Here is a 12,645-nt window from a genome sequence, read left to right on the forward strand (position 1 = left end):
TGCCTAGGTGAGGAGGGGAATAGGCGTATTTTCAAAAACAAAAGCAACTGTTAAAAACACATGGTCAAAATAAAAACCTGTTGCCACACCATTTAATAATCAGTACTTTCAGTGAGTCTAGAAGCCTTCTGGTTCAAATATGTAGCAGGAAGGAACTGAAACAGAAATAGTTGGATAGTCTTTCTTACAAGGTCAAACTTACTCAGTGGAATTAGACCGTGGCCTAAATCTTTTGCCTTTGACTTTCTTCCTGTTGCCGCCTATATTACCTGAAATAAGACCAAAGGATAAGTCAGTGGAAAACAATATGATGGAACCAAGGAAAGTAGCATGCTAGAAGTCATTTGCATTGACTTTTATTCTCCCTTTCTTTCTCCACCACCATGAAGTAGTAATACGACCTACCTGCAGATACAAGGGCCTGAATGTAAGACTTTATATGTGCAAAGCATGTACTCTAACTCTGGCATTGTAGATATGGCTGCAGCATGCTGGTTGACAGCATCTACTCTGCAATGGTTATGAATACTGCTGACGCGATGGTCATTCTCACCTTGCCATGAGTTACTCCTGGGTCGCCCATTCTGACAGATGTCCGAAAGGTTCTTTGCATCTTGGATTCTTTCACTCCATGAATGAGATAATCCGTTTGACCTGGAGTAAATGGCAAGACTTGCATGAGCTGGCTGGTTTGGGTACATAAAGCATCTATTAAGGACATTATTCATGAACTTTTAACTTGAGGATTACTTAAAGGTCTGTTTACAATACCCAAAATGTCTGCCTAAATCAGCAGTCCATGAAAAGTCCAGTTAAGTTTCACTTCTGCTCCTACAACTGTTCCTAAATCTATTCATTCCCTAAAATAGTGTGCACATTACTACATATCTACTCAGGACACATTCATAAATCCATTTCCAATTGAATTTCTAAGGGCATCTATTTAACATGTCCCATTTTCAGATTCTAGACCTTTCTAGTTATGTTAGTATATGTGGGATATCTCATTTATTTGCCAGACAAGGATGACTGTCAAATAATTTGGCAGGCTCATGAACACAATGGCAGGTGAGAGGCTGCATTATTGCACTCAGAGGTGCAAATATTTGGATGTTGGGTCATCACTGGTGCCTTTACAACTGGCTCAGAGGAGATGTGTACACAGGTCGTCTAGAAACAAAAGAAGAAAGCAAGTTTCTTCTACACCCGGCAGAAGTGCAACCTAGTCCTTCTCCTTTCCCACTTGGTTTCTTCAGACCAGGCTTCTCCAACCAGGTGTCCTCTAAATGTTCCGGACTACAACTCCCATCAGCCCCAGCCAGCATGGTTGTTGATGAAGGATGATGGGAGTTGAACCTGACTTTGAAATCAAGTGGTGTTAATTTAAGCCATGACTAACTTGTCCCATTGATTTTGACTGAATCCAGCCCCATATTTCTCTTGCTTTTTCTAATCTTTTTTCCCTGTGCAATTTTTTAATTAATAAAATATGTAAGATATGAAGGACTGCATCCAACAGAACTTTCCCCCCTACTCATTAGTCCAACTATTGTAGTCTGAAACTTTTGTGAAGGTAAATTTCCTGCCTGATACTAAGCACCCATAATATAAGCCATGCCAGTTTTAAACTTAACTAGCTTTATAGGTAACTGACAAGAGATACTATTTGTCCTAATGTAGACAGACCTTAAGAGTTTCATACCATTATACAGTAAAGAACAAACAAGTGGTTGAAATGAGGAATCAATGGAAATGGGGCGGGGGGATGACACATAACATTATACAATGGAATTTAAGCAATGCCCATTTTAAAAGTCAAGCTTCATAGAATGAACAAAATTTTGCTCCCTAAATAAGACAAAATATCAGGAAAATTGTTTTCCAAAAATTCTGTTATATTTAGGCATTCAAGAAGTTCAACTGCAGATGGATATGCAGCTTTGAAGATTACTCTCAGAAAAATCAACATTTTAATCCTTCCACAAACATAAACCCTCAGTCAAGAAACTGGATGTTGACTTAGGAGTTACTTTTCAAGTTGACATCTGCCATGCAAAAATTAAAGAGAATCTCACAAAGGTATAAAAACCCTCAGTATTAAACAGACATTTGCATCGGCATTACATATGCATCACTAAGCTACTACATTCACAACTTTGAATCTGAGGAGCAAATTTCCTCTGTTTCTTTTCAGTTTCTCATTTGAAAACCACCAGAAGCGTGAATGATCTTTAAAAAGAAAAAAGGGGGGAAATGATGGTTCACAAAATAGCCTGTCCATTATTAGTATTATTACATGGCAGAATTATTGTTTTTTTGTGAAAGCCTTCTAAGATGCTTGAGGGGCGAAAGCAATTCCATAATAAATCTCTCCATGCTAAAAGACAGAAAAAAGGTTTACAGATCAAAGTGACCTTGTTAACTTCATGAGCTATTAAATGCACCATGATGTGTGTGTCATTTCAAAATGGTGCATATGCCTTTCTTCAGCAGACAGAGCAATGGACAGCCCATTGCCTCGTGTCATGCACAAAGCTCCAGATCCATAAAAGAGCTCCATGTACATGTCCACTGCATTTCCTTTCACAGAAGAGGGCAATATATATTTGCTCACCCTGGATGCGTCATGCTCCAGAGACATTGGGTTGGGGATTAAATCTGGCGGAATCAAGGTGTCGGCAGTGATTCTATGGCCTGACCACAACAATCCTGTTGGTTGTAATAGTGAAGGGCCCACATGGCGGTGTAGCAGCTTCTCACACACTCCAACCCTGCTGCTGCAACCTTGGCCAAAATGCATGGGAAGCCACTCATAAAACTTTGTGCCACGCCTACAGGGATCTACATCACAAGCTGGTTCACCCGCAAGGGTGGCTGTGTACGTAAATCAGGCCTTCCTTGGTCAGTAAAAAGAGAGAAATGCTAGATGGAAATGCCAGATTTGGCAACATACGAAAGAACAAAAAGGCAGGGCAAACTAGTGATAAAACACAACACTTCTAACATTTCTATTACCGTAATTCATTAATGTTATAACAGTTAATGAAAGTACAGCATCCCCCTTCTTTGATTACTTCATCGTAATCTCAAATTCATGGCAATTTGGGTACAGTGTTTTGCTTGATTAGGAGCTAGGACACTTTATAAGCAGCAAAACAAGGCACTTCCAAGCAGAAGGAGATGGCTGAGGATCTGATTTATCTGTGGGGCTACAAAGCCCGCCCACCCACCCACTCCACCAATATAATTTGTCGGAGTTTTGGATCCCCAAAGAAGTGCACTTGAAAAGAGAGGATACAACTAGTCAGTAATCAAAGACTGAAGGGGGTCACTTTAAACACACACACACACACACAGTCCACAAAAGGAAGGAAAGAAGTAATCAAACCTGCTGCAAAACAATGAAAGGTTCTGACTAATGGAATAATGTGTGATGGAACAGGTAGAAATCTGAAAATGCGACAGAAAAGCAGACCTCTTCTTAGAACTAGATGCAGAGTTTGTGCTGACTCCAGGCGGCATGTCGCTATAAAAGGAGTCGGCCTCACCAGGCTTTTTTACATAATCTCCCTGAGGGATTTGTCTAAAGCATAATGAACATTTTCAAGTCAGAAACACACTGAAGGTTAAAAAACAAAAAAACACATGCATATTCCAAATGTATGTATGTATGTATATATATATGTAAATAAATACACACTCATATACATATGCATATATATATATAGCACAGGAAAAAGCTTAGAAAGGAGACCATGAAAATTTATCACATAAGTATATAAATAAGAGAGAATGGCTACCTGAGAAAATAGGCTTACATTCTGTAATGGGGAAATGCATTCCCTGAGATACTTAAAAGTCTAATTAAGATATGCACCCATTACAGAGTGTGTTTTGCTTAATAGGCCTAAAGGCAACAAGTTTGAACAATTTGATTTAAGAGACACTCAAGAGTGGGGTTAGGTATTGCCACCCTCTACATCCCCAATCTTTCCTTTTCTCCATCTCATGACAGGTTGGAGCAATCAGTAAAGAAGGCCTTGATAATTAATAGGCAATTAAAAACAACAACAATACCCAATATTGTCCAAATATTACATGAGCACAGTGAAGGGGATTTCCTACTGCTGCCTAGCAGTCATAACAAACTTAGTTCCCCATCCCAAATTCAACTAAGGAGTTTCTTTCGTTAAACAGGATATTCAAGAAATACCAAATCCCACTCTTCGACCAAAGATTCAAACTAATGCAATAGATTATAGATATATAGTTCACATACACCAGTACAATTTTTGTACTTTCCCTTACAAAAAAATTAGTTTTAGACAAAGGGGGGAAAAGATTCCATATCTATGACACTGGACTCCTGTACTTTGAACTGTGATCAAAGAACACTTACAGGATGTTATCTAAGAAAGATTAATTAATTATTGTGTGTGACAAACAGAGGTAAGAGTACTTTCTTTTCTAGTTGTGCTATCCTTGAAGTACAAGACTTTTAATGTCAAACTTAGAACTAATCCAACAGTGTTTTTTAGAATTTTGTGAGCATGAAAGTGGAAAGGGTAGAGAAGATATTTTTCATAAAGCCAAGTTGCCACCTAACCGCTTACCTTTTTGACACCATGTGTTTTCTAGTCCTAATGATCACATGCTCAGGTGCTACCTGGAGCCATTTTATAGGGAAGCATTGCCCTCAGCTTCAGATGCCAGCACATGGCATCTTCATGAGGCCAAATCAAACCAAGGACAATGCTGCTGGGCCTTATTCTAGAGCAGGGGTGAGGAGTCGGGGGTCCTCCAGATGTTGCTGGACTCCAAGTCCCATCAACCTCAGCCAGCACAGCCAATGATGATGGAAGCTGTAGTCTAACACCATCCATGAGGTCCCTTAGACCTCCTTTCAAGTATTTTTTTTTTAAATTTGGAAAAAAATATTGTGGCTTAGAAAAACAAGTGCTCAGCACCAGTCAGGAGCGGGATCATACATGGCTTTATTAATCTCTCTTTTGATTAAAAAGGCAAACATGCAGACAAGTTCATAATGGAAGGGATTAGTGCCCAGGTAATTGGAAAATGCTCCAGTAATCAATGTTATGTACTAAGAGGAATTGAACTGGGTCTGAGGTTAAATTTCAACACTGTGGCTGCTAGGAAAATAAAGGTGTAATAAAAAACAAAACAGCCCACATAGGGCAGGTATGGGGAACCCATGGCCTTCCTGGTGTTGTTAGACTCTAACTCCCATCAGCCCCAGTTAACATGGCCAATGGTCAGTGATGATGGGAGTTGTAGTCCAAAAATATCTGGAGGGCCACGGGGTTCTGGTCTCTGCCTTAGGGCTCCACCCTCCTAAAAGAACATATCTGAGAATACAGGAATCCAAGTCTTAAGGGACAACACATTAACACTACAAAGATAGGAGCCATTTAAATTAGATTCATCAGCCCACAGCTCCATGTACACAAAAAATGTTACATTCCTAGCCATACTGATGTCTCTAATATATAGATATATCCCAACTAAATAAAAAATAGGGATCACATCTGAAGCATTCTGTGACATGTGGCCACACTGCTTTTTCACATACCTCTGTCTTCGATAGTTTCTTACAAGAGGAAGGAAGAGAGATAAGAGAGTGAGTTACCATGTTGTACTTGCCATTACTCTTCTCAGTATCATAAGCTAAGAACAGGATCCTAAGAACTCCCAGTGGATTTCCACATGCAGAATGGGAAAGACCCACAACCTCCTTTGGCATCTCTTTGATGCCCCTGAAAAGCCACTTCAGAGAGTTGTTGTGAAACTTTCAGGAACAGCACAGGGCCAGGTGTGGGTGGCTGCAGTTGAAGAGAGGGGGTAGGACCCACCTTTGTGCAGCCCTTAGGATCCAGTCCCAAAGATATAAAATAGAAAAGAAATCCTAGCAGAAGTTGAGTATTATTGTCTTTCCCAAGCAATTGAGTCATTGCTATGAAACAGAGCATGACACTATGAAAACTGCATGCAATGAAGCATCAGCTTTATGTTTGAAATGCATAGGCTGAGTTCAGGAAAGCCCTTTTGGAAGAAAATGATGTTTCTTATTTCAAACCCTGCAGACCCTGGGCAATATGAACTCACACACTGACCTGGTTCACATGACACAGTAAGACAAACTATGGCTCGCTGTGTCATGTGAACCCAAGTCAATGGCTTATTAGGCCCACAAAGATGTGGGCTTCCGGAAAGGAGCTTGCAGCCATTTTGCTCCTCCTCAGTCCTCAGCTGAGCTAAGCCACAATTTCACTCATGCTGTCCAAACTCAGGCTCGTGGTGAAACTCTTTCCTCACTAACCATGAGGTTTCTTGCGCAAACCAGATCTATTTTCATTCTCTCCTCATTCAAGGAAGGAGAGCGCAATCTCCTCTGGTACCTTTCAAGAGCTGCCTAACTTCATAAGTAGAGTTAGTATCATTTAACTGACTGTTAAGAAGAACCCTGCTAGTTGAGACCAAACAATGCACAATCTCAGGCATGGACGTCACAGGAAGTCAAACCCCTTTCAAGCTTCTGGGGTTGTTTCCCCTCCTCATGCCAGGGTGGGAGTAAGGGGGGGGGGGTTGAACAGTGCACACAAATCATGTGGCTTATTCCCAAAACCTTGGGAGCCTAGCAACCATGACTTATCAACATGTGTGAATGTGGCCTATACTTAGGATCAGCACATAAGTGTCAATAGATTTTATTTTTCCTATCATACATTTCGTTTAGACATGGCATGCTGAAACACAGATGTGCATTAAAGATAGAATGTGAGAAGGTTATACTAAAGAATTAGTAAGCCAGGCTTTTCCCTGTAAATAATATAATTATTATGGCAAGTTTAACTTAAAGAGTACATCAGCTTTGCTGGCTGGGTCTATGGATGTCACTGGACTACAATTCCCATAATCCCCAGGGAGGATGGCTAGACTTGCTTTACTCAAAGGCTGTCCTCCAGTCTTATGCAAACTTCAGTCCGCAGATATTGGACAACAAGTCTTCTGAGTACAGCAAGCCTAGAAAGGCAACTATTTGCAGAGAGGAGAACTGGAAGCAGTTCTGATTAGGGAAACTTCTGATACTCTCTTTCACCACTCTGCCAATTCATACATTTACTTTATCAAATCATAATAAAGTATAGAAAATCTTATGAAATAAAAAATACCTTTATTAATATAAGATATATATATATATAAATTACTTACTTGTAACCCCATGCAGTTATGCCCATAATCAGAGCCAACACTAAAATTGTACCAGCGATAGCACCTATAATAATATTTGTGCTAGTGACACCTAGATTAAAAAAAGAAGGAAACAATAATCTGAATGTATCTCATTTTGAAGCGAAGGGACACATACAGAAAACTACAAAACTTTGGTTTTCCTAATACAGTTATTCAGCTGAGTCATACTTGGGAGTAGAGCTATTAAAATCAACAGACATGTCCATTAACATTTAAATGGGTTTGTTCGGAGTATGAGATATTTGGAGACAGACCTAAATTCAGATTGCTTGTTTCATTTTTAGAGGTGTAAAACTCTGGGATAAACACCCTCAGGGAGACATGTAGCAGCAAAGAATAAAGCAGGATTCAAGACAACGTGGGCCAACTTAGGTGTGTTTCTTTGGTTTTTTAGTAAACAGCAGCTGAGTGTATGCATGTCACAATCTGGATCTGAACCCTGGCAAGAGCAGATTCAGCTTTTTGCCCCTGCCACAGCTCTGATCTAGATCGCCTTGAGGCTGCACTCTCATTGAAGGAACAGATGCTTCATCTGGATCCAGTTCTGCCAATGAAAGAACAGTGGCTTGGACTACCTTTTATCAGAAGACAACTATGGCCTTTCCTGGATCAGGATAACTTAACCACAGTTGCCCATGTACTGGTAATCTCAGGGTTGGATTATTGTAATGCTCTCCATGTGAGGTTGCACTTGAGGTTTGTCTGGAGGCTGAAAAATGTGGTGGCCAGGCTGCTTGTGGAGGCAACTGCCACCAGCATATAAAACCTTCGTCTGTGGGATCTGCAGTGACTGCCAATCTTCCACCAGACCAAGTTCAAGGTCTTGGTACTCCTTGACCACATATAACCATTTACCAAGTCAGACGATTGGTCAATCTAGTTCAATATTGTCTGCAGTGCCTGGAAGTGGCTATTAATGGTTTCATAGTGCAGTTCCTCCACACACCCCCCCAACCTAGAGGTGCCTTGGACTCAATGTGGAACCACTGAGTGATGGCCCTTTTTACAAAGCACGACTTGTAAGACAACCGAGTCTTGTGGCAGGTAGCTGTATCTGATAAACTGGGCTCTGGCCTGTGAAAGTTGGTGCAACGGTACCTATTATCAGTCTTTACATTGACAAAAGACTCTACTGCTATGATGGCATGTTAAGTGGAAAATTAATGCACATGCTTTGAAGTCTGACCCCCCCCCCCAAGTAGTCTGTGATCATTTCATTAAATTGTAAAACATGCAACTCACCAGGGTTGGGCATAAAATCATCATTTCTTGGTTTCATGATGGGTTTGGCACAGTCCGCACCAGTCCACAGCCCTTCACAGATACACTGTATTTCATTACTGCACACCTATAAATAATGTAATCTAACATTTAGAAAGCAGTCCTCAAATCTGAATATGTCATCCGAATATATTGCTTTCCCGCTTTTCTACCACTAGGCTACAAAATGAGGCAGATGATTAATTCCAGTGCTTTAAAGTATACTGGATGATTTATTATTCTTATTTGTATGCCACCCTATACCCGTAGGTTCCAGATTGGTTCACATGTATTTGCTTTCAGCCTGTTTTACAGCCCTTTTGGAAAAGGCACAGAAAGAACCCTTGCCAGCCAGCCAATATTTAAGGAATTAATGTGCAATCACTCCCTCAAGGCACTGCAAAACCTACTCCATGCCCTGAACAGATGGTGCCTTCTGTACTTCCTGGACAGGAGCTGAAGTTAAAGGATTCTGCAGAAAGGCATCTGTGCTCCCAACATATCCTTCCTTGGCCACAAGGTGTCCCATCTTCTACATAGCCAAGGTCTGCATCTTCCTCTAGCTTGACATGACCCCCGCTGCAAAAGGACACAAAAAGCCTTTGTTAAGTTAGATCACCAAACTAAAATCCCTTTTTAACAAAACTGCTGTCAAGACATAGAACACTAGAGGAGGAGGAGGAATTTGGATTTGATATCCCGCTTTATCACTACCCGAAGGAGTCTCAAAGCGGCTAACATTCTCCTTTCCCTTCCTCCCCCACAACAAACACTCTGTGAGGTGAGTGGGGCTGAGAGACTTTAGAGAAGTGTGACTAGCCCAAGGTCACCCAGCAGCTGCATTTGGAGGAGCAGAGAAGCGAACCCAGTTCACCAGATTACGAGTCCACCGCTCTTAACCACTACACCATGCTGGCTCTAAGTAACGTTTGTTAATCCTTTTTTCATGCTAGAAAAAAGCTGACGTTTTCTCACAGTGGATCACGCAAAACTTCAAAAAAATTCTGACCAGTGATTAAGCAACTTGGAATTTATGCAACGTTATTTTAAATTTACAAGTGCAACTGCTCTGTATACACATAGCGATGGACATATGATGTGCTGTTACCTCTGATCATGACAATAATATACAATTCATGTGCTTGGACTGCGTCCTCCCCGTTTAGGATTTGAGAAATTACCTGCAAACAAAGGACTTGTCCACAGCTTGAAGAGAAGTCGAAGTGACTTCGCCATCGAGTTCCCCAAGTCTTGGGGTGATAGAAACAATATTAGAGCACAGGAGATATCCACAAAGAACATCCCTGGAAGGAAAGATTAAACAAGGCATTCATTGTTGATGCTGCTGCTGCTGCTGCTTGGAGTAAAACAGGGGGGGAAACTGCCTAAGAGAAATAGGTGGTGTTTACTGAACATAAGCAATAGAACACAGAAAACTGCCTTATCCTGAGTTAGACCACTGGTCCATTTAGCTCAGCATTGTCTACACCAGGGTTTCCCAAACTTGGCCCTCCAGCTGTTTTTGGACTACAACTCCCATCATCCCTAGATAGCAGGACCAGTGATCAGGGATGATGGGAACTGTAGTCCAAAAACAGCTGGAGGGCCAAGTTTGGGAAACCCTGGTCTACACCAGGGGTGGCCAACTCCTGAGAGACTGCAATCCACTTTCAAAATTAAAATCTGGCAGTGATCCCCCGTTTTTGGGGAGTTCAGCTCAAAGTTGTTGAGCTTTTTAGGGGGAGGGGAGGTGCCCCATTTTTTAGGGGGGCAGCTCTTCTGAGGGAGGGGGGAACAAAGGCAGCCACTAACCTTACAATTGCTGGCCAGATAACAGCCTCCGTTTCTAAACTCCGGCTTCCCATCTGCAACAATAGAGGCTGGCGCTGGGAGAGGGGGTGGGGTCGGAAGGGGGCCAACGATCAACTGCGATCTACCAAAACCTCGCAGGGATCGACCAGTAGATCGCGACTGACGTGTTGGACATCCCTGGTCTACACCAACAGTCTCCAACCTCTACAGGCCCAGAACCCCCTTGAACCCAAACAAGCACCTGGGGACCAACAGTACCTCAGGCGACTGGTGACTTCATGATTGTATTACTGCAATGCAAACTTTGCAATTAAATCTAAAATTATATTATTATTATTATTATTATTATTATTATTATTATTATTATTATTAATGACGACGATGATGGTGTTAATCTGGTTATCTGCAAAGGAACATATATGTCGCTTATAATGCCTGAGAACCACTGGCCTAAAACACGAAGAAAATCAAGGTGCTATCTTAAAAGAATAGTGTTAACTTACTCATTCTTGCACTGTGTCCAAGTATCTTTGTCTCTGCCACAGTTGCCTTTCTCAGTTCCTTCTATATTCAACCTCTCGTAGCAATAGTTATCAGCGACCGTCACATCTTAAGAGCAAGGAAAAAAATAACAGAAACTAATTTCCTTCAATTATGACGCACAAGTTTGTTCTAAAAGGTAAGCACGTGCAAACATGGGAAGATTTTGGCCTGATTGAGATCACAATTTATATGCTCTCAACGATTTTTATTATATAAGCACTGAAGGTTCTCAGCTAAAGCATCCTTGAAATGTACTGGTGACTGGGTTGGGAGGAAATTGACAGGAAACTAGAATTTGCAAAGGTATTGTACAATTGATAAAGCACTTTGCCTTTAAAATAGTAGACATCTGTGGTTATAAAGCAGCAGAAACATCTGCTGCTGGAAACTGTAGCAGAATACTGCCTATTCTCTAGCAACCAGACAAAATCTAGAGTGGTTTAGAAATCAACCCATCTTCCCAAATTAACTCCGAGAACTACAGCTCTGTGAGGGCAATAGTGGCCTTCTAACAACTCTCAGCAACCCCTAACAAACTAGACTTCCCAGAATTCCTTGAAGGAAGCCATGACTGTATCATAGTGCTCTAAAAGGATAGCGCAGGTGTGGCCCTAATGTTGAATCAGAATCTATTCTTCTGTAATTTAAGTCCATTAGATATAGTGCTGTTCTCTGGAGCAGCAAATAGCAAGTGTTCTTCTGTGTAACAGTCCTGATGCCAAGCAAGTGGGTTTCCAGAGGGATACCACTTAAAAAAAATAATAATAATTGGAAGCTTAAAAGAGCTTACTCACTTTCTCCCCAGATATATTTACACTGCCTGTCTCTTGTTTTACATCGTCCTCCAAAACAAAGGCCCTGAAGAGAAAACAAGAAAAGGACACATGGTCTATCGTCATTTGACATATTTCCCAAAAAACTATTGCTTAGCTTGTTTCTACATTACTGAGGGGGAAAGATTATAAAACAGTAAAAAAAAAAAAACACCATAGGTACCAAAGGGACATACTGCCAGGTAAGTGTGCCTAGCAGCCTTAATATGCAACTCCATTTTAAAATACAATTTCAATTTCAAATGTTTGCCAGATCTAAATAAAAAGGTCTCACTCACCTAACCAACTGAAGTGCAAATTATTGTTATGTATTTGAAGTATTAACATTACATTACAATTGTTTATCTGCCCCTAATGTGATACGCAAGAAACAAAGTGAACAAGAAACCGAACCTATAATATTTACACATATATTTAAAAGGAAGGGGTGGGGAAGAGACACGATTCTGGCACGAGATTCTGCAGCACATGTTTAGAATCACAGATTCCATCATCCCAAATGAGTCCTTTAATAGACGTCTGTGAACAGACTAGCTTTTATCTGCTCAAGCCTATCTTACGCAAGTTATCAAATGAAACACTGTACATACCTCTTCGTTATCACATGAATACCCATCCATTTTGTGCAGATTTGGAGAGCACTAAAGAAAAAGCACAAGAATAAATATTGACATCCTGGGCATCAGTGAACTAAAATGGACGGGAATGGGCAAATTCAGTTCAGATGACCATCATATCTACTACTGTGGGCAAGAATCCCGTAAAAGAAATGGAGTGGCCCTCATAGTCAACAAAAGAGTGGCAAGAGCTGTACTGGGATGCATTCTTAAGGAAATCAGCCCTGAGTGCTCACTGGAAGGACAGATCCTGAAGCTGAGACTCCAATACTTTGGGCCACCTCATGAGAAGAGAAGACTCCCTGGAA

General features: G+C 41.0%; 1 protein-coding gene across 17 annotated transcripts in view; it reads right to left on the reverse strand.

Annotated features, from left to right (window-relative positions):
* ADAM22 (ADAM metallopeptidase domain 22) overlaps window positions 1-12,645 on the reverse strand; it is a 116,416-nt gene that overhangs the window by 18,876 nt on the left and 84,895 nt on the right. For 8 of the 17 annotated variants that reach the window (XM_083405730.1, XM_083405742.1, XM_083405738.1 and 5 more), the window contains exons 19-29: window positions 12,311-12,361; window positions 11,682-11,745; window positions 10,848-10,953; window positions 9,714-9,836; window positions 8,943-9,111; window positions 8,515-8,620; window positions 7,231-7,321; window positions 5,591-5,608; window positions 3,389-3,583; window positions 554-654; window positions 203-269 (exon numbers count right to left, since the gene is read on the reverse strand). In XM_083405730.1, coding sequence (XP_083261856.1) covers window positions 203-269; window positions 554-654; window positions 3,389-3,583; window positions 5,591-5,608; window positions 7,231-7,321; window positions 8,515-8,620; window positions 8,943-9,111; window positions 9,714-9,836; window positions 10,848-10,953; window positions 11,682-11,745; window positions 12,311-12,361 — 1,091 coding nt within the window. The remainder of the gene's footprint in view (window positions 1-202; window positions 270-553; window positions 655-3,388; window positions 3,584-5,590; window positions 5,609-7,230; window positions 7,322-8,514; window positions 8,621-8,942; window positions 9,112-9,713; window positions 9,837-10,847; window positions 10,954-11,681; window positions 11,746-12,310; window positions 12,362-12,645) is intronic. The other 9 variants (XR_014503626.1, XM_083405731.1, XM_083405735.1 and 6 more) reach the window with 3 other exon arrangements.

This window comes from Podarcis tiliguerta, assembly GCF_965153285.1.
Source record: "Podarcis tiliguerta genome assembly, chromosome: 12".
In the NCBI taxonomy this organism is placed as follows: domain Eukaryota; kingdom Metazoa; phylum Chordata; class Lepidosauria; order Squamata; family Lacertidae; genus Podarcis; species Podarcis tiliguerta.